Source organism: Cryptomeria japonica, chromosome 7 (genome assembly GCF_030272615.1).
Source record: "Cryptomeria japonica chromosome 7, Sugi_1.0, whole genome shotgun sequence".
Taxonomy (NCBI): Eukaryota; Viridiplantae; Streptophyta; class Pinopsida; order Cupressales; family Cupressaceae; genus Cryptomeria; species Cryptomeria japonica.
Window position 1 is genome coordinate 678,392,552 of NC_081411.1, and position 23,466 is coordinate 678,416,017.

At 32.2% G+C, this 23,466-nt stretch overlaps 1 protein-coding gene across 2 annotated transcripts; it reads left to right on the forward strand.

The window, feature by feature from the left end:
- Positions 1-1,400: 1,400 nt before the first annotated feature.
- Positions 1,401-3,173, forward strand: LOC131040408 (uncharacterized). 2 transcript variants are annotated; one of them, XM_057973319.2, is made up of 4 exons: positions 1,401-1,584; positions 2,398-2,601; positions 2,707-2,772; positions 2,844-3,173. In XM_057973319.2, the coding sequence occupies exons 2-4, from the start codon at positions 2,405-2,407 to the stop codon at positions 3,169-3,171; spliced, it is 591 nt and encodes a 196-aa protein (XP_057829302.2). In that variant the 5' UTR covers positions 1,401-1,584; positions 2,398-2,404; the 3' UTR covers positions 3,172-3,173. The 2 variants fall into 2 exon arrangements, 1 of the variants encoding a protein (XP_057829302.2); XR_009104856.2 differs by lacking the exon at positions 2,707-2,772.
- The last annotated feature ends 20,293 nt before the right edge of the window (positions 3,174-23,466 follow it).

Below are 23,466 nucleotides of genomic sequence, written 5' to 3' on the forward strand. Positions count from 1 at the left end.
ATCAACAAAGTATCAAGAAAAATATATCTGATTATAAAAAGAAAATTAATAAGGTTTAAAATGATAGTCCTAAATTTATTGTTCTCTTTTCTTTTATCATTAAACTATTTTGTATTTTATGTACTTATGTTATTTTGACATGATAAAAAAAATTAATTTATAAAACTATATTAGTATAGATATCTTAAATATGTGTATCCAAAAGAGTTTGAGATACATTAATTATTAGATGCTTGTATTGAATTTGTTACATAAGACATATATAAGTGTGTGTAATTTTCATGATTTAATCTAAATTGAAATCCAATAACTATGTGCATAAATTGATATAGAAAAAATATTTTCTATTACAAAGTTTTATGAATATCATTTTAATATTTATTTAAATTACCACAAGCATAAACATACAAACAAATAAGCAGACAAAAGAAGACACTATAAAAATATATTTATTAAAATATTATATTATATTTATTTATAATAAAATTTTACGATTTATTTATAAATTAAAGGGTTGATTTTAGAAAAAAAAATTGTGTCAATTTACACAATTTTAAAGTTGTGATATATGATTTAAAAATGAAAAAAAAAAATCATTTAAACCATCAAATTCCTAGAAAGCATGGTTTATTTTAAAATAGTTCATAAATGTTAAATTATATATCATATAACAACAAAGTTTTGAACTTTGAACCTCAAACCTCACCATCTCAATGCCAAAATTAGTAATAGAACAACAATTTACAAGGTTCCTGTAGTGATTGAGAAACAATTATTTTTCTAAATTATGTATTTGAGGAGTTTATGTGTATGAGTGCTCTACTTCACACAAATTGAAAAAGTGAGATATGTATTATGTTGAAGTTGTCACAACTTTCATATTCATGAAATATTTTAATTTCATCTTAATAGACTATTAAATTTTGAAAATAAAAATAAAAAAAATCTTAATTTATATTATGTTATAAATGTAAAAATTAATTATAATATTTTAATTTAAGATAAATTAATAATTGTTTTTTGAAAAGATTTATTTGTTGTTATTTAGTGGAGTAGGGGAAGAGCACCAGTAGTTGAGCATGTACCAATTGTTGTGAGGGTTGTTGATACCTTTTGTTCCAAAAATTGAACAAATAAAACCTATTGTTTGAAACATAAAATATCAATTTTTGTTAGTAAATGGGCTGTTTTGGACACCCTGGCAAAAAGCTTGCCGATGTGGCATCATATTTGATGATGTGACCTTGAAACCTTAGTTATAAGCAGGGGACTTGCCAAGTAAGCTGCTGTAAAAAAATCAGAGTGATTTGAAATTTCCATGTAGGATTTTGAGAACGTTACAAAATAAGATAAATTTAATCTCTGAATTGTTTCTATTTTTAGTTGAGTGAGAGCTACAAAATAAGATGAAATTTAATTTTCACACTATTTGCATGCTTTCTTTTTATGTTTATCAGATTTGGAAGAAAGAAATCACATGAAGAAATCTTGCGATGAACAGAGAAGGGTGAAGAAAAGAGAGAGAAAGGAGCACAGATTAGCCACGCCAAAACTAAAATTGCAGAGGAGATTAAATTAACACAGGTATGATTATTATTTGTCAATGGTTACAAACTTTAGATGGAAATTTCCTATTCTTCTTCATTTTGCATGCATTTTGGTACAGGCAGGGCAAAACATTTTAATCATATCAGATCCTCGGCAATGATATATTTTTATCTGCCGCCTATCAATTTTTTTCCTGTTTAGTCGTCTTCCTCATAATAGCGCCTCTGTGTCTGTATGATTGATGAAGACTTGAAAATGTATTTTTTGTTTGAATTAATTTTGCTAAAAATACAGACTTTCTATTTTCCTTTGAAGATTAGAGTGAGCTGCGAGAAGGTTAACGATTTAGGGTTTCTGCTTTTAGGGCTTCGCAATCCTAGCCCTAGACAAAATGAATTTTAACAAATTCATTTTGTGCTTGTCCTTCAATAATTGCATTTTCTTCAAAGATTCAAAAACCTTTTTAACAAATCCATTTTGTGCTTATTATCCTTCAATAATTGCAATCCATGGAATCCATTTCTCGTGTTGTTTTTCATATTTCTTCTCATAGATAATTCTTTATTTTGGGCGGATTTCATCATTTTTTCTAAGGCTATTTTTTGCAGTATGTAGAAACATGAATCTTTTGACTTTAATTGTACAGTTTTTCTTCTGACGCCCATGCAGGTTGCATGCAATTTTTGAATGCCATTTTCTAAAAATAGATCTTCATTGTTGAATGACAGTTTTAATGCTTTTTCCTTTTTTGAGTATAATTCCTTCTACATAATTAGTTTTCAATGACCAACATAAGCTAGGACTATCAAATGGTTTTTTAATGCTTTATTTTTCTTTTGTCTGAATCAGATTTATAATGGAAGTGAATTTAAACATAAGTATCGGACCGCGGACAGGAAGAGTGTATGTTCGAGATCCAAGTATGTGCTCAAAAATTAGTGGGGTAAAATATCAATGTCAACAAATGCCAGCCCCTAGATCTAAATTTTGCCATCATCACCTTGAAATGAACAAAAGAGTCAGAAATAAAACTACAAAATCTCAAATTAATAGGTATGAAATATCATTTTCTCTGGTTACTGAGGAAGTGTAAGTGTAGGAAATTAGAAATTAATACCATATCATCTATATTTTTATTTGGGTTTTTATAATGTGTAGGAAAAATTGTGATAAATACAAAGGTAAAGGGAAGGGCAAATTCAAAAGAAGACAGTCTTCTAAGCAGTAAGTTTGTGAACTAAAATGATGTCTATATTGTTTATAACTTATGTAATGTTATCTTTAATGTTATTCAGATTAAGGTATGAAAACATCCAAAGTGATGAGGATGAAGATAATGAGGATGAGCATGAAGACATTGAAAAGGATGAAAAAGCAAATAGCTATGAAAAAATGGATGGGGCTGGAAACACAGATGCAGAGAAGAAATCACATTCATACTCGAGTGATAACCATCTATTGAAGAATATTTCTCAAAGAGGAAGGAACAACAAACATATAGAAAAAAAACTCTATAGAAAAAAAATGTTGAATGACTATATCCATCAATTAAAATTAGTTCAGGAATGTATCCACGATCTTGAAAGAAAGATTGATGAATGTAGAGAAAAAAATGTTGAGTAATTTTGTCCATCAATTAAAATTAGTTTGAGAATGTATCTTGAAAATAAAACTGATGATTCTAGAAAGAAAATTGAATCAGGATTTTTATTAGAAGTTAAACCAATCACGCATTTTCTCTTATTAAAAATACATAAAAGAAAATGACACTAAGATTGTAGGAAAAGCACTATTAATAACTAAATTATTTTTTATACAAGCAATTTGAATGAAAGCAAAGTAATTCAATAGTAAAACTTCTCTATAAGTATATTGTTGTGTTTTTTAAACAAAATCTTATAATATGATATATACATATAAATTTACACACAATTATATTTATATACATATATGTATATGTATACATATACGTAAACATATATGTATATGTATATGTATACATATTTGTAAACGTGTACATATATGTATATAAATAGACACACACCCCCAAACAAACATACTACTTTAATGGCCTCAAGCACTTTATTTGAATGTTAAGAATGATCAAACTGCGAACGAATTCCTCCCATAATCAATGTCATCTATTAATCACATAAATTTAACAACTATATCAGTCAAGTAAAACATTGTAATAGAGTAGCATAAAACATAATCCTTTGATACTTCTCATTAATATTTTTAACATAGTAGTGGCTTCATTTTTTTTGTTGGGGGAAGAGTATTTTATGTTAGACATTAATTCTTAATTTTTATCTTAGATAAGATATGAAGTCATATGCATAGACTATCATACATTGACAAAGTGGAATGCCTAGATCTAACCATATTTCTCTCTAGTGTGATGAAGGGTGAGTGGATTAATATTAAACAAAATAGCGGCAATCATTGGCTCCTGAAATGGTTAGTTTAATTCTATATAATTCTTCGTAAGGATCCAATTTTAAAAAATGTTAAAGAAAATTTTTATTGAAATTCTAATATCATTTCAAAAAATTAAGACATTTACTCTATGACACTTCAGGAAATGCACACCAAGATGGATGAATGTAGAAGACCACTATAAATAATATCTATTAAAAAATATTTTTTTATCATTTTAAATGATGTTAATTATTTTGTCAATATTTCTATTTATTTTTTATATTAATAAGCAGCAAAACAAGAGTGTTGTCTCTATAAACAACAACCCAAAGGGCATAAAGTTAACAACAATAATAGTAGCAACACATTAACAACACATAAACATCACCAAAAAGAAAGTTTTACCTTTGGAATCTTTGTCTAGTGAGCAATCTAAACTACTTAAATTCTTAGCAAAAGGCCACCTAAGGCCATAAACAACATTAATAGTATCTAAACTATTAAGAATATTTGAACCATAAACAATATTTAGACTAGTAAAAGTCTTAACATAGGGCCACCTAGGGCCATAAATAGCATTAACAACAAAAACTAAAAGCAATTTATCCCTAGTGACCATCTTTGAATTTGCAACCAGCTTGGTGAAGGACATTGGACCAATCTTCAATCGGGAACTTAAACAGTTCCTTGTAATTCCCTTCATCTTTCTCATCAATTCCCAGGATCTTTTTCTGCAACAAGCACAGGGAGGTGGCAAAATTGTCTAGATATTATAAAACTTTATGTTGAATGAATTGAATCAATTATCCATGTGTTATTGCAATTTGATACTTTCATTATGATTTATCTACCTACAATGTCAAAGTCAATGACATTATTGTACATGTTAGAGTTTCTTTGCATGTTAATACGACTTATGTATTACTAAATGTAATTACACCGAAGGCATACCCTATTTGAAGTAATTGAGTTAACTTTGAAGATCAACGATTTACATCTTCTAAAAATCGATGCAAGACGATTGAACTTGTCATGGCCCTCGATACTTAATTCACAAATTTAAATTAATCTTATTTTCCTCGTCACTCAACATTCTTTTTTCCTCATTAGCCAGTTGGGATTGAGAAAGATTTTATTTGTAAGCAAAGCAGAGTCTTTTTTCCTCATTGGCCATTTGGGATTGAGAAAGATTTTTTTTGTAAGCAAAGTAGAGTATCCAATTTTAAAATAATATTATAATTTTGTGAGAGTGTTTTATCAATAAATAAATAAATAAAGGTTTTAGTACTTGATGGAATTTAAATAAATCCTATTTTCCTCGTCACCCAATATTCTTTTTTCCTCATTAGCCAGTTGGGATTGAGAAAGATTTTATTTGTAAGCAAAGCATAGTCTTTTTTCCTCATTAGCAGTTAGGATTGAGAAAGATTTTTTTTGTAAGCAAAGAAGAGTATCCATTTTTAAAATAATATTATAATTTTGTGAGAGTATTTTATAAAAAAATAAATAAATAAATAAAAGTTTTACTACTTGATCCATATTGAATTCACAAATTACATTCTCTTTTCCTCATTGGCCAGTTGGGCTTGAGAAAGATTTTTCTTGTAAGAAAAGTAGAGTATCCATTCTTAAAAGATATTATACTTTTGTGAGAGTATTTTATGAAAAAAATTAAAATAAAAAAAAAATCCTCATTGGCCAATTAGGATTGAGAAAGATTTTTGTTGTAAGCAAAGTAGAGTATCCATTCTTAAAATAATATTATAATTCTGTGAGAGTATTTTATGAGATAAATAAATAAAAATTTTAGTAGTGGATACATATTGAATTCACAAATTTTAATTATTCTTATTTTCTTTCACTCAACATTGTTTTTTCCTCATTGTCCAGTTATTATTATAATTTTGTGAGAGTATTTTATCAAAAATAAATAAATAAAGTTTTAGTAGTGGATAGGGATTTAAGTGAAAAATAGAAATAAATCATAGTAAATTATAAAAGTTTGATTTTGACTACTTTCATTCCATGTTTTTTCCCTCACAATTTGTCATTTTATAAAACAAGATTAAACATGCCATGACCATAATTCACAAATTTTAATTATTCCTATTTTACTTGTCACTCAACATTCGTTTTTCCTCATTGGGAGTTGGGATTGAGAAATATTTGTTTTAAGCAGAGTGTCCATTTTTAAAATAATATTAGAATTTTGTGAGAGAATTTTATAAAAAAATAAAAGTTTTACTAGTGGATGAATATTGAATTCACAAATTCTAATTAATCCTATTTTCCTTGTCACTCAACATTCTTTTTTCCTCATTGACCATCCTTCCCTTTCATTGTCAAAGAGCCACCTTTCCTCCCACAACATCAAAAATCCACAAGCTATTTCTTCTATAAAAAATATAAGCATTTCTGAGGAGGAGAATGTGTGTGTAAAGGTCACTATCTCAAAACTCTATGTGGATAACTTTTACTACCTTTCTTGTCCTCATATTGTAGACAATAAAAAATGCAAGAAAAAAGTAATCCAAACTTCACCGAATACATTCTGATGCCCGAAGTGTTCTATTGATCTCTCTGAATGTGATTTTAGCTATATGCTAAAAATCAACTTTCAAGATGAAACATGTGAACTCATTAAAGTTACTCTATTTGAAGGACCGGCAAATGCTTTGTTGGGTGTTGGCGCAAAAGATTTTCAACTTCTACTAGCAGAGCTTGATGGTGCTAAACAAATCTTAGACAATGTAATCAATTGCCAGTTTTTCCTTGATTTGAAAATCAATTAGCCTATTTGGTTGCCATGAAACACAAAGCATCATTATTACAGTTGTTAAGTTGTTTTAGCTTGCTGCATTTAAATCTTAGTACATGTGGAACTATAGTCATATATTGATTTGTACCTCAAAACATTTCTTACTTTTTTGTTATGTACAAAGTTCTATTTCCATAACTTGTTGTGTCCTAAGATTATATATAATAGTTGAGCACCCATGTCCTTTCAAATTATGTTTGCATATCTATGTAAATTGAATAAAGTTAGAATTCGATGTCTCATTTATAGGATTATTAAGTTTATTAAGAAAATGAGTTTTCAACAAACCTATCCTACGATCACTTTGTTTGAAAATTTAATTATTAATTTTAATTGAGGTAAATTTTAGGAGAAAACATTAGCTCTCTTGTAAAATTTGAAATTGATAAGATTATGATTTGTAAGAACCATCTTAAGATAAACATAACATTACTTCAAGTGGAAGAAATAGCTAGTTTATCTCTTTAGAATTTCGCAAAGGATTTGACATTAGTTCAAGAGAAACTAGAAATAGATTGATAAGAATTATTTATTAGGAGCCTTATTATTATTTACATTGGTTACATAGAAAGTATTTAGACTCTTTTCTAATCTTATGTATCAAGATATTTTGTGTGACTTTAATTATATGCCACATTGTATTATCTCACAAGTTTGGTTATAATAGTTGATCAAATTATTTAAAATTATCCATGTAGATTTTTTTGTAAAATAACACAAAAAATAATTCTTACAAATACCTAGATGCTTTCAATTCACATTCTTTATATATATACTATTTACATGATCATCATTTACAGATAGATCACATTCTCCTAATTCTCAAAGGAACTTCAAATGGAAGAACGCAATGAAAAGATGCAAGAAAAGCGTGCTCGTCAAAATGGAATGCAATGCATACGCTACCATGCAAGGAAAGATATTATTAACAAAAGAAGATGAGAAAACCAACACATCCTTCCTAATGAAGCTTCCACATCTGTATTCTCTCCATCTAATAATCCTTTTCATCTACCATCACATCCACCTCAATTACAACAGATAATTGAGCCCAACCTTTTTTCCCAAATGCAACCTCCATCACCTTTCTCTCAAAATTATTACATTGCTAGAAATAAATTTCGTTCAAATTTGGATGGCCTCTCAAACATGTCAGCATGTTTGGTTTATATGGAAAGATATCCAGGCATCAAAAATAAGAAATGTGATGGAATAACTGCTTGTTATAGATTCACATTAGAAAATAATGGTCATCGATTCTTAAAATGGAACAATATGGATCCTGATCAGCAAACTATCTATTTGCAAAGACTATCTCAAATTGAGGAGATGTTGATTGTAAGGGTTAGCCTAGTACTTCAACTTACTTATGCTAGGGGAGGGAAACTCAAATATAGTTGCCAAACTATTTGTTTTCCTCAAGATATTACTACAATTTCATCATACTTGCCAAGACGTATACATGAATTGGATATAGTAATAGTAAACATGGAAAGAATTGGACAAGAAAAATATCTTGTATGTTAGTAGAGATTATGTTCATGAAGTATTGAAATATAAGATAATCAATTACCCATACTATAAAGATGTAAAGTTAGATGAACTTGCATTAACATCTTTACCCATTGCCTCTACTAACATCTCAAACCTTCTATATGCAACAAATTCAACCGCTAATCCAAGAGATGCAAAGTTCACACAATTAGATATTATAGAGGACGATGGATTACAAGAGAACGTGGAATCACAATCTTCATTTGTGGCAAATATTCCACCTACACTTAGAGAGGTTGAAGAGGAACGCTCTTTACTACAACTAGGGAAAGGATGACCAACTCCTACTCTAAATTGGCCACCCATTTCTCCATCCCCCATAAATGAATACACCACTAAAGGATTGTTTGCAATGGCATTTCCCACTTTGTTTCTAAAAGGAAGCACCATATTCAAACAACAACACATCAAAGAAGTTAAGTTACATGAATATGCTCTACATCTTCTACGATACCATGATAATAGATTTGGGAAACACCCACGATTTAGACACTTCATACTAAATATACTGATGTGTCATTGAAGTCAAGCCACATCCTCTATTTCTGTGCAAAGACAACTACATGATTCTCTACCAACAGTAATTTTTGATTTACACCAAAGACTAAAGGAATTGCTTGATGACAAGCTTGCTGACCAACTCATGTAGTTTACCTCATCAATTTGTGGCACACACCTATTCTGGAACCACTGTAGAGGAGAGCTCTCAGACATAGTTATTCAAATTGGTTGCCCAAAACTATTCTTCATCCTTAGTGCGACAACTACAAAATGGCCAGACTTCCATAGTATCATGCCATCCAATGCACCTACAAATCCATATGCAACTTCTAGATGGAGGATACAAAAAATAGTTCAAAACCCACACCTTACTGTAGTATACAGGCACCACAGATTTACTACATTTTGTGAAGAGGTCTTGGAAAAACTCCTTGGTACAAAAGACTATTGGTATAGGTATAATTCTTAAACTATTGTAATCTTGTACTAAAACACTTGTTACTTATATTAATCACTAAAAATTCCTTTTGCAAGTATGAGTAGAAACACAGAGGATCTGCACATATCCATGGTTTCATTTGGCTCCATGAAGCACCTGACTTCGAAAAATTGCAATAGAATAACATTCAATCAATACAAAATGCACTTGACTACATTGATAGATATGTCTCTGCATGGAACCCAATAACCATTGAATTTTGAAACATAATGATTCGCAGATCTCTTATTGATGATCCTTGCTTGATGGACACAAGAGTGATAATGACAACAAACCCTTCCACTGACTACAGTGAATTGGCAAACCATGTATAACGCCACACAAAGTGCACCCTACAAACTTGTCTTAGGAAAAAAGGGACATCTCTTGTTTGTCTTTATAAAGCCCCTTGGAACATGCAAGAGAAATCAATCCTCTCCAATGATGATAATGGCCAACCTAAACATAATCCTGCAAGAAATGATGATCACTTGAATCTTCACAACCCATATATTTTCTCTATTTGGAGGGCCAATGTAGATTGCCAACCTGTTCTCTCAATAAATACAGTTCTAAAATATATCACAAAATATGCAGCAAAAGCCGAACAGAAATTTGAAACATACCATGCTATGCTATCTCGCATTTCAACCAATTTTGAGCCTGACAAGCCTGCCCCAATTGCCTTTTGAAAAATTCTTACTGACACTATTATAGATCGATACATTGGTGCTCAAGAGACTTTCCACCTTCTGTTAAAATTACCACTCTCCATATGTAGCAGTGCATTTGTTTCTTCAAATGTAAAGCGAAAAAAATTTCAACCTATTTCAATCTCACCCACATCCACAATTGCGTCCCCAATTTATATAGATGCTTATATTGCACGACCTACACATCTAGAAACATTGTCACTTATTCAAGTCACTCAAAAGTGGACCTTCAAAGCATCTCGCAAGTACAACCAATGGAAAGAACGATCCACACCAGCCAGTGTTTGAGTATCTCCATGATTCAGAAGCATCCCAAAAAAAGATGACAAAGATTTCCAAGCATTCTGTTATAATGAAATACTACAATACCATCCCTTTCACAACATTCAGAATGATATTGATACATCAGATGACCAAGTTATGAAAAATGGGCAACTTTCTCTTGCTACTACCAACCATGGCATGTGTGGTACACACCTCTGCAACCAGATGAAGAAACTAATACTGGAAGTCCACCTATTCAAGAGGACTACATGCAAGAAGATATACTTGATGAATGGCAAATATTATCAAGTCTATATACAAGAACTGGAAAGTCTCACTTGATTAAAAGCATCAAGATCACATTGATGAGCACAACACCAATTGGCCAATCACCACTACTACTTCTTGCACCAACAGGTATCGCAACATTCAACATACAAGCATCAACAATTCATTCTACCTTGAGAATACCAATAAAAGAAATGACCCCCTTACAAGGACAAACACTAGCAACATTCCAAGAGAGCATGCACTTCATTCGATACATTCTAATAGATGAAATGAGTTTCATTGGACCAAAGCTACTACAACAAATTGACAAAAGATTGTGTGAAGCATTCCCAAGCCAAAATCATATCCCATTTGGAGGAGGATCAATCATGTTATTCGGTGACTTAGGGAAGCTACCACCAGTCAAAGATATCCCTATTTATGCTTCAACTTCTTATGGGGGAATACTGTGGCATTCTTTCACAACAATTATAACTTTGGACAAAGTATTTCATCAAATTGGAGACGATCCAACACAAATTAGTTTTTGTGCCCTTCTCTCAAATTTACGAAATGCAGAGCCTACAATTGCATATTGGCAACTTCTAATGTCATGATCAAGCTCCTCACTCACAGCTGAAGAGAAATCTCATTTCTCATCCTCCATACATCTATTTGCAACAAATGAAATGGTATCTTCACATAATAAATGTATGTTGCTATATTCAGCAATACCAGTAGCATTATCCATAGTAGAGTAACTTAGGGGATCAACATGCTCAAATCTAGAAGAAGAACAACTTGAATCTAACATACTCCTGTGTATTGGCCAAAAGGTTATGTTATGTTCAAATTTGTGGGTGGAAACAGGGCTTGTAAATGGTGCACTTGGAAAAGTCAAAGCAATTGTATATAGACATGGATAAACACCACCTCAACTTCCATTATTTGTCGTTGTTTGCTTCAAAAATTACAGAGGACCAATGTGGGATCACAATAAACCAGAAAATGTTCATATAACCCATGTGAGTCATGGTGTTCGCCGACAAATACCACTAAAATGGCATGGGCATTAACTATACACAAATCACAGGGGCTCACACTCCAACAAGCAACAATCGATATCGACAAAATTGATCATCAAGTATTGACATTCACAACTATCTCAAGAGTTCGTGAACTGGAAATTCTTCGCATACACCCCACCTTCACATTCAAAATGTATTCACACATGCAAACCAACCCATATGTTGCTCGTCGAAAACAAGAGGAGGAGCGATTACTAGCATTATCAAATACTAGTTCTACAAACACAAGTTAAAAGATCTCCAGGTTTGTTCACTCAAGCACTTGTTTCCGTAACTTTCAAATGTATACATTAAAACCATACTTTTTAAACTTGCAAACTATTCAACAAATACTTTCTATATTTTTGTTTGAATTACTAAATCTACAAATATTTGATAATCAATGTTAAATAAACAAGCATGTAACAAAAGTTTTACAATATTCAAATTCTAATTATCTCTTTTCCATACTCTATAGGTACAAATTCTACAAAAGGATAATTGAACACTTATTTGTAATACTATTCTATTATTACTACAAGTGAAAAGGTCTCCAGGTTTGTTCAATAAATTACTTGTTTTTGTATCTTTATAATGTATACATTAAATCTAAACTTTTTCAACTTACAAACAATTCAACAAATAGTTCCTTTAAAAAAATATTAATTACTAAATCTACAAATATTCAATAATCAATGTTAAACAATCAAGCATGTAACAAAAGTTGTATAATTTTTGACTTTCTAATTATATCTCATTTTCATACTCTACAGGTACAAATTTTACAATACTATAATTTCGTTTATTTGTAACACCATTGTATTATTAGTTACTTCCAATTCAAAAGAGTTTGCAAAAATAATTTGTACAAAAAAAGGAACATTACTGTGTTAATTGCATATATTGTTCAAGGTCCAAAACTAATTAAATACAATATCAAAGATATCCTCGACGTACCCATTGCACACTAAAGTGTGATTGCTAGTTATAATTAAATATAAAATTCATTTTGGTCTTGAGGAGATATTATTTATTTCATAGATCCCCTTAAAAATTAGACGATCTTAATCTTTTTTATTATTATTTTTTTTATCATTTTGTAGTAATTTTTATGAATATTTTATTCAAATTGAGAAGATTATTTTGAACCATAAGCAAATATCTTAACAACTACATGCTTTTTTTTTCATCATATTAATTATTATCTCTTGATTATCTATTAATAACTCTCCCTTTTGTGATACATTCTATTATTCGTAAATTCTATCTATAACATAATTTTTTTGTTTGAGAAAACTTTAGATGAAAATGGGGAAGACAAAATGAGATACATGTAATGCCCCGCCAGCAAACCCTGAAGGGATAAGCCAAAATAACAAGAATAGAGTGCAAAATTTTTTATTTTTTTTAAAAGTTACAACACATAAGATGCAACATGATAACAAAGATTCAGATTACATAGCGGAAGACTTCAACTAACTCCTAAAGAGTTTCCCAACGAGATTACTTAGATTTCACAATTCACTTAACTCATACAATTAATCCATTAAGCTAACTATCTTAATAACGAGATAATTCATAATCAAGACAATTTCTTTCAAAAGAGGGAAATATAAATCACAAGCGAAGATTCATCATTAAGATCCATTCATAATCTTCATTCAAGCTTTTCATTTAAAATTACAAACCATACATCTAACATTCTAATACACTAGGGTTTCATCATAACATAAGAGGTCTTTCCAAGCATATTTAAAATTACTTAACATCAACTGAGTATAATTCATTACTCTAAGGTACATTATTCCATATTCCAACTTATTGCATTTCAAAAGACGATTACATACATACATCTACGATACATCACATCTAAAACACTTACGCATTCGATCAACATGGCATTCAAGGAAGAACTGAATATAAGCATTTATAGTTAATTCCAATTATCCACTTAACCATTCTAACATAAGTTAATCATACCTGATAAAGCTGAATAAAGGAAACATAAGAGAATACATCACATAACACCATAATGATCTCGGAGTTCACCCCTAAAGGGCTACATCTCCGGGTCTGCGCAACTGCAAGACCCCTCTGATAAATAATATGGTTAAGAGTACAAAAGGTTACACCAAGTACTATCCAGCCATCAAGGCGATGCATAAGCAATATACAAACGACCACATCGGTCAATAATACATAAACGATCCTTAAAAAGAACAGGATCCAGCTGAACATAATCAAAGCTAAAACAAGAGTCCAAGAGAGCATCCATAAAACTGAGCCATCACCACCCAAGGTCTAACGTGAAACCGACACTCACAAGGGCAGAGACAAAGGGACGACTCACAAAGGTACTCCTAACAGGACAAAATGACAACACACTAGCGAACGTAGGGACAAGTGTCATCACACAACCTGGTATGGATACCATGGCAAGTCTTCATAGGTCCCGGCCCATACACTGGTAACCCTAGCAACTTAATCCGAACTTCTGGCCCATCCAAGCCTCATGTGGACCCACACATCCTCTCGTGAAGACAAGGAAGATGGTTTGCCATTTCAGGCCTTCTCACAGCATGTCGAATCTATGATAGCATTCGTCCCATGTGTGAGGCACATTATCTTATTTATAAATTACATTCTAATCTACTTAGGTTATCACTTATTAGACTCACTTTCGACGGGTTACCCAGCAGCCACTTTGGGCGCGGCCCCCAATCGAAAGCCACTTTCCCATACGACACTAGACTAACTCAGACGAACTCAAACCAGGGAATACACATGGTCTGACAAACGGAGTTCAAGAAGAGATACACAATCATCAGGTCACACATGACTCAAAAGTAATCACTTACTGACGGTACTCTAACTAGAGACCTGACAACTAAGGTTAACCATGAATCATCATTCGACTCACACAAAGAGGATATGACCAACTATGACAACATCACAATACGACAGTCAACTCGGAAATCGAGGACTAAAACAGGAACACCAAATCATCCATACGACAGGGTCCTTTTACACAAAGCAAAACATGCCATTTCATAATTAAGGCGAATACAGTAATTAAACTCGCAAGGCAATAATCAGACAAGGCAATATTTCCTCAAATTGATTTAAACATTAAAATCGATCCAGTTTTCTACATGATCTAAAAACAGGTTACAGTTATCTACCTCATCAAGGGATAAGTTGTTCTTGGTTTTCTAACTCCTAAGTTTCAAAGCATCGAACAGGCAAATTACGCCATAATGAGTTTTTAAACCAAATTCATACTAATTAAACTCAAACAACCATTAATCAATTAAACAAGGGATTTAATCTCCAATAGAACATCATTAACATACTGGGCTAAAACCAACCTCTACAGATTCATAATTTCAATCCCAGATGCATTATACGGATCACAAAAAAAATATAAACGTAGACAGAGAATCTAAAAGGAGATAATCACTTTCAAGACATATCGTTTAAATTTCTAATGCCCAACGATAAATATTTCACTACCTTTCAATTACTCAAATAATATGTACTACGATAAAATTTATCCTCATCAAGTAATAATTACCTCGTATATATCCAATTAACATAACAAGATTAATGCCACCTTTAATCGTAATTAAAAACTAATTAACACTAATCATTAAAATAATAATCAACATATGATAAGCATTTTTTTTTTTTAATGGGAAAAACATACATTAAAAGAAGGAAAAAAACCCATTTTATAATATTCCACATTAAAATAACATACATCAAATAGTCATCACATAACATATGCATTTTTTTTGATAAAAAAAAACACATTAAAAAAACGTTTTATAAACTACGCTAAAAACGAAGTGCATAAAAAGAAAAGGGCAAAGCGAGGCGGCCGTGCCCTAACCCTAGCCAAGGGAAAGGGGCGGCGGCGCTCGCGGGCCGCACCACGATGGTGCCCGCAGGTGCCGCGGCGCCCTGCGGCCACCGCGGCCCCTGCGGCCACCGCCGTGGGCCACAGCCGAAGCAACAACACAGGCGAGTGGGAAATGGTGGACGTGCGGGGGGGGAAGGGGAGAGGGAGCGGGTGGAGCTCCGCTCCCCGCCTCCCATCCCCTAAACGCAGCCCGAAACAAAAACAATACGCCCAGATTTCCAACGTTTAATTAAATTTTCACGGCACTAAAAAAATTAATTAAAACCCAGTTCCAACGTTTTTAAAACAACAACGCCCAGTACAATGTTAAACACAGCGCTAACCAATGCAAAACATGGTTCGAAAATGATAAATTTCCTTCGAACACACAGTTCGGAAACAACACAAACGCCCAGAGCGATAACAAATCATTTAACTTTTTTTTTTTTGAACACATAGTCCGAAATTCCATACTAAAACGCCCAAAAACAAGAGGAATTAACAGCACCTCTAAATCACTTCCAGCCAAGCTGGTAATTTACCAAATCGATCCATAAACATGGCATTCGAAGGAAAATTTAAATCCAAGATAAAACCCCCATTTCATTTTAAACAAAAACTAAAAAAATGAGAGTTGGATCCTACCTGATCTCGCGTTCCTGGCAAGATCGGCTGAAGAATCCCAATCTCAGCTGCCAAAGCCTCCAATTTTCCATCTCCACTCCAAAACTTCCCAAAAATGTCCATCCCCTCCAAATTTCCCAAATTGGGTTATATGGAAGAGTTGACCCAAAATTTCTATTTTTGGAATAAAAACTCTTATTTACAAAATAACTCTCAAAAATTAATTCTTTCTCACAAACACAACAAATAACTTGCCTTTTCAATTCAAAATTCGATTTCCTCATTTAAACAAATTTAACTTTCAAATTATAAACGCCAACTGAATGCAATTAACTTAATGGCGATAAAATCTAAAACTTTCTTTTCCACAGCATATATAAATGCATTAATATTCAAAATCAGTCATTTAAATCAAATTTGCTTCCAATTAAAATAGGCAATTCATTAACAACGAAAATCGCATAACGAATACCTGATTAATTTAATCCATTAATCCTCAATGCACAAACGCATATATTTAATAAAGAAAATTACTAAGGACTAATTCATCAATTAACCAAACACACCAGGCACGCAAACCGAGAAGGTCAACCAAACAGACGACTCGCAAACCCAAACAAGAAGGGATTACCGACGACGACTGACGATGCTCACTTGAGCATGACTAAGGTCGACTAGGGTCTTACGACCACCTAATCCAACTCTAAGGATTAAAAGGTATGCTCAAACCTGCAAAACCAGGTGACGACGAACCTCGCACTCATGCGACTTCGTACCTGAAATCTCCTGCAACCAACGATCATACATGCATACATATATAATAACTTAATGAATGCGTTAGCTCGATGAATACCATGAAATAAGAACACTAACAACTTGCATACAACTAGTGTGAAAATCACATCAACAGCTATGCGTTAAATCAACATCTGACTATAACATAACATTACGATTAACTAATCAAGATTAAACCAAGGTTAGAAGTAGATTAGGGTAGGGGTACTACAATACACACCACATTTAGTAGTAATAATTGGCTACAACAAAGTTGGGTTTTGAAGATAATCCATTTATCCTAGCTTCTCCAAAGTCATGCAAGAGTTTACCAATTGTCCAAACAACTCCATTTTTTTAACCTTCGGTGGCTTCTCCTAGGAGAGGTAGGCCTCCAAATAATCTTAAGACTCAAATAGAAATCGATGTTGGAATTCAAAAGACTTTGTCCCTTTCTCCTACTGGTGGGCAAGGGAGGCATTTGGTCTCTCTTGGTAGGCCTAAGAAAACATGCCTAACTCCTGTAAGTGTAAAAAGAAAGAGGAGTAAAAGATTCGTGACTAGTCCACCTGTGACAAGATCAGGGGTTGTGAAACGTAATTTGCAAGGTTGCTTTGGGGAAAGAAAAAATTCTTCGATTAATGGGAAGAGGGGAGCTTCGGCCTCCCCTCGAGGACAATGAGAATTATTTCTTGGAATGTTAGGGGCTTAAATGCCCCTAACAAGAGATGCTTAATTAAGTCCCAAATGGACTTAATTAAGTGTGATATTTTTATGTTGCAAGAAACAAAGTTGTCAAAGGAGTCTGCTGATTTGGTTTTTTCATCTTGGAGAAGGTGGAATTTTCTTTCTTCTCCGACTTGTGGTGCTTCAGGAGGTTTGGCACTACTTTGGAATAATACTTTGGAATAATTATAATATTGAGGTACAGTTAGTGGCATCTGCTACAAATTGGATGTTGGCTTTAATTATAAGCAAGATTTCAAAGGTTAAATTCTGGCTTTTTAACATTTATGCTCTGTCAAGAATTCAAGGGAAGAGTAAGTTATGGGGTGAATTAAAGAGGATTTCTTCTCCCTTAAAACATGGTTCCTTTATTATCTTCAGGGGTGATTTTAATGCTATCATTGATTTAGATGAGAAAAGAGGAGGTGTTTTCCCTAATAAAAGGATTATGGATGACTTTGGAGATTTCAATTCTGATATGAGCCTTTTTTATTGTAAGTCTCAGAATGGGGTTTTCACATGGACAAACATGAGAAGGGATTTTTCTCAGATTGCTGAGAGATTAGATCGGTTTTTGTTATCTGAGAATTGGATTGATTCAGATTTTGAATTCTTTTCCTCTATTCTACCGGTCTCAGGTTCTAATCATTTTCCAATTTCCCTTTCAATTATTGAGGATAGGGCTTCTTTTAAGTCTCCATTTAAATTTGAGCCCATGTGGTTTAGGGATTCTTCCTTTTTGCCTCTTCTTATGAAATGGTGGAATTCTGCTCCTTTTTGTTCTGGGTCCCGTATGTTTCAGATTCCTAAGAAGTTAAGTTATTTGAAATTGAATATTAGGGAATGGAATATCTCACATTTTAAGAATATTTTTCAAGAGAAACAAAGGATTCAAGATACGATTGAGTGTTTTAATACTCATGTGCTTCAACATGGTATGGTACCACAAGTTTTTGAGGAATTGAAGTCACTAAAATTACAACTTGAGGAGGTGTTAGCTAGAGAGGAAATCTATTAGAGACAGAAATATAGAGAGTTATGGCTTTCAGATGGTGACAGGAACACAAAATGTTTTCATTCTTCAACTAAGATTAAAAGATGTAAGAATAGGATATCTTGTATTCAGTGTCAGAATGGGAATTTATTGACAGAGCCAGAGGACATTGCTTCAGAGGTAGTTAGGTTTTTTAAGTCATTATTATCTTCAGAAAATGGAAATCTCAGCAATGATATTATATCGAATATTCCTCCTTTAGTATCTTTGGAAGACAATAAGATGTTGATGTCTCCCTTTTCCTTAGAAGAAGTTAAGAGTGTTGTCTTGCCATGAATCCGGATAAAGCCCCGGGACTAGATGGTTTTACTCCTTTATTTTTTCGGAAATATTGGGATTTTGTGGGAAATGATGTTTTATTGGCTCTCGAGGAATCTAGGAGAAATAGGTCCATTTTAAAAGAACTTAATAGTACAATGATTGCAATTATTCCTAAAAAAGAGGATACTAAGACTTTTGCTGACTTCTGCCCCATTGCTTTATGTAACACTTTGTATAAGATATTTACGAAGGCAATTTCCCTTAGGTTGGCAAAAATTCTACCTAGGATCATTTCATTGGAGCAAGGTGGTTTTGTTCCTGGAAGGGAGACGATGGAGGGTGCAATTGTAGCACATGAGGTGCTGCATTCTATTTCCACCCAAAGAACCCCGACCATGATACTTAAACTAGACATGATGAAGGCTTATGATAGAGTAGAGTGGGGGGCTTTATGTGTTGTTCTTGAGAAGTTAGGTTTTTCCAAGGCCTGGGTCAAATGGATTCGTGCATGTATTTCTTCTGCAAGATTCTCGGTTTTAATTAATGGTTCTCCTTGTGGTTTTTTCACTTCCTCTAGGGGTTTGAGATAGGGAGATCCCCTTTCTCCCTTTTTGTTTATTCTCCTAGCTGAAACCTTTAGTTGGGCTATTAGGGCTACTAAAGTGGGGGGGCTTTGGAAAGGTATAAGGATTCAGAATATTCCCCAAAGTATTCTCATTGTCTCTTTGCAGATGATAATCTATTATTTGGACATGCTTCGTTAGTTGAGGAAAAAGTGATTAAAGGAATAATACAAAATTATGCATCATTTTCTAGTCAGAAAGTGAATGGTGATAAATCAAAGATTTTTTTCCTTAATATATCACAACTGGTTCAGCATAGGTTGCAATCCTTTTGGGGATTTGAGACTGGAAATATTCCATGTACCTACCTTGGGATTCCTTTCTTTGTTAAACAAGATAAGATTGGTTTTTGGGATAAGATTATTTCAGTTATTTCTAAAAGAATTCTCTCATGGAATCATAGATGGTTAACTTTGACGGGTAAAATTGTTCTCATCAAGTCTATTTTGAATGTTGCTCCCATATATCTCATGTCTGTTTTGAAGTCTCCAAAAGCAGCCATTGTTAGTTTACAGGATACTCTTAGAGATTTTCTTTGGAACAATAATAAAGATGGCAAGAAGAAACTCCCTTTAGTTGCATGGGATAAGGTATGTTCGCCTAAGGAACTTGGGGGAACAAGAATTCGGAGTCTAGAGAATCAGAATTTAGCCTTAGGTGCTAAGTTGGTTTGGAAATTATATGACAAGCCTAGCTCCTTATGGGCACAAATTATGTTTGCCAAATATTTAAATAATGGATCGAGAGAGTACATTTTTAAAGTCTCAAATTTACCTTCGGGTTCTGCTATTTGGAATTTCCTTTGTAAATGTAGATCAGTTGTTTTGCCTCATCTCTCATGGATTGTTCATAATGGTAGAAAGGTCAGATTCTGGGATGAAGTATGGAATGGACACACACCTTTGGTGAATATTAGGGATTGGTCTTCTCTGATCACTGTTCTTTCCTCCCTTTTGGGTGTTTTTGTAGCAGATTATTTTGAAATTGTGATTAGTGGACCCCTTAAGCTAGCTAGATGGAAGTCGATTTATTTCTTAGATGTTGATCAAAGCATGAAATTAGATTTTGAAAAGATTTTGGGGGATAGAATTGTATTTCTTTCTGATTCTAAGGATGAACTTATTTGGATAAAGAATATTTCTGGTAAGTACACTGTTAAATATGGTTACAACTCTCTTATGGTTGCTAAAGATTTATCTTCTTGGCCTTACAAGTTGTTTTGGCATTCAGCTTGCCTTCCCAAAGCTGGAGCGTTTGCTTGGTTGGCAGTTCAGGATAGAGTCCTTACAGGTATGAGACTAGACAGGCTTGGTATTAGTGTTGTTTTCCCTTGTGTCCTTTGTAACAAAAATTTGGAATCTTCTTCACACCTGTTCCTACATTGTGATTATGCTTATGAATGTGGCAGTGGTTATTTGAGAAGTTAAATATATCCTTTGTTATTGGTAAGGATCTCATTTCCCATTTTAGATCTTGGCCCTTTATGTTTGCCTCATCTTTTTATGCATGCCTTTGGATCATATCTCCATCTATTGTGATTTGGAATGTTTGGCTAGAGAGAAACAACAGGATATTTAAAAAAACAAGGTCTCCTGTGTCTGAGGTTCTATTAAAAATTGAGTCTTCAATCTCTGAGGTTGCTTTGTCATTTATTTATAAGAATTTGGAAAATCTTACTTCTTTTTCGCACTGGGATAGTAGAGTTACTAGAGTTTGGAAGCTACTGTTAGTTTTACCCTCTCATGGTTCAATTTTAAAAAAGAATGATGCAATAGGTAAGAGATGCTTTGCTAGATGGAAACCTCCTCTGCAGGGGCACTTTAAACTGAATTTTGATGGGGCCTCTCGTGGTAACCCTGGGCCGGCTAGAGTAGGCATGGTAATTTATGATCACAATGCAAATTTTATTTGAGCTAAGTGTCATGCTATTGGTTTTAAAACTAACAATTATGCAGAATTTCATGCTTTGTCTTTTGGATTGGATATGGCAATCTCTTTGGGAATTAAGGACTTAATAATTTAAGGTGATTCTATGGTGATTATTCAATGTGTTATGAAAAACAAATCGAATTGTTGGAATTTGCAGTATATACTTAATCCCATTTTACAAAAATTAGAATTTTTTGAATCTTTCTTGGTATGCCATTGTTACAGAGAAGTTAATAAGATTGCAGATTATTTGGCAAATTTAGCCATTGATAGCAATGCTAATCAGCGAGAGGTGGGTTTTGAGGAAATTCCTTCTAGGGTATGGGAAGGTTTGCAGCAATAGTCATATGATTTTCTTGAGTAACTTCGATGTAAAATTTTATGATGATAATTATTCACGCTTTCCCCTTTCATTTCAAGTATTCATGTTCGTTGTCTGGAGAAGAGTTCGAGGTCATGGTATTTGATATAATAATGTTTTTCCAAATGTTTTTTGATACTTTCTTTTTTGGCAGGGAGGTTTTTGGCTCATGGGATTTGGCACAAGGCTTTGGAAAATTTTGTCTTCTTCCATTGATAGCAACTATGGAGTCTACATTTGAAAATTATCTGATGGATTTTTTTGGCAAATTGTCATATGGGCTCTATGCAAAACTGATATTATATGTGTTGTGACTGCATTTTGTATGTGGTTTTGGGCAGGGTGTATAAATTGATCTGTTAGATACTATAGGTTTATTTTATGAGCTGTGACCGGAGGTTTTCTTCCCAAGGTTCTTTCCTCTGGTATGCTCTTTGAATCCTATGTAAAAAATAAAAAATATTAATAAAAAAGTTTAGTCGAATAATCCACTTTTATTGAAAAAAAAAATGTTTATTTTTAAAATTTAAAGAGCAATTTGGTTTATGAGGGGACTTGTGTAACAACTTCAAAAAATTTAAAATACAAAAACAATATGTCATATAATTCCAATCTTTATTGAAATGGATAAATGATAATTATTTTTTATTTAATAGGTAATTTTAAAATATTTACTATAAAGACAAAAGTAGATTGTTGAAAGAGTTAACATTTTTTAATATCAAGAAGATAAAAACAATAATGTTCAATTATCAAAAAGGAGCAAGCAGCAAAAAGACTACAATAAAACAACAAACAATCAACACCACATCATTCAAGATTGAACACAATAAACGAAGAAATATAATTAAAAAATCCATAATATAACATCATATAAAGAATTAAACTAATTTTAGAGAGAAAGTAATATAAAATAATTAATTTTATTTAAAAGTTATATTACATTATGTGATAATTAAATAATTAATAAAATTTAAAAATGAAAAATTGAAATTGAAATTGAAACTACCTATTTTTTAAAAACAAATTATTTCTATTAATCTTATTTATCATTTAATTTACTAAGAAAATTTTAATAAGTTTTCTTATTTAAAAAAATTATTAACTATTTTATCAACAAAGTATCAAGAAAAATATATCTGATTATAAAAAGAAAATTAATAAGGATTAAAATGATAGTCCTAAATCTATTATTCTCTTTTCTTTTATCATTAAACTATTTTGTATTTTATGTACTTATGTTATTTTGATATGATAAAAAAAATTAAATACATAAATCTGTATTAATATAGATATCTTAAATATATGTATCCAAAAGACTTTGAGGTACATTAATTATTAGATGCTTGTATTGAATTTGTTGCATAAGATATATAAGTGTGTGTATAATTATCATGATTTAATCTAAATTGAAATCCAAATAACTATGTGAATAAATTGATATAGAAAAAATATTTTCTATTACAAAGTTTTATGAATATCATTTTAATATCTATTTAAATTACCACAAGCATAAACATAAAAACAAATAAGTAGACAAAAGAAGACACTATACAAATATATTATTAAAATATTATAT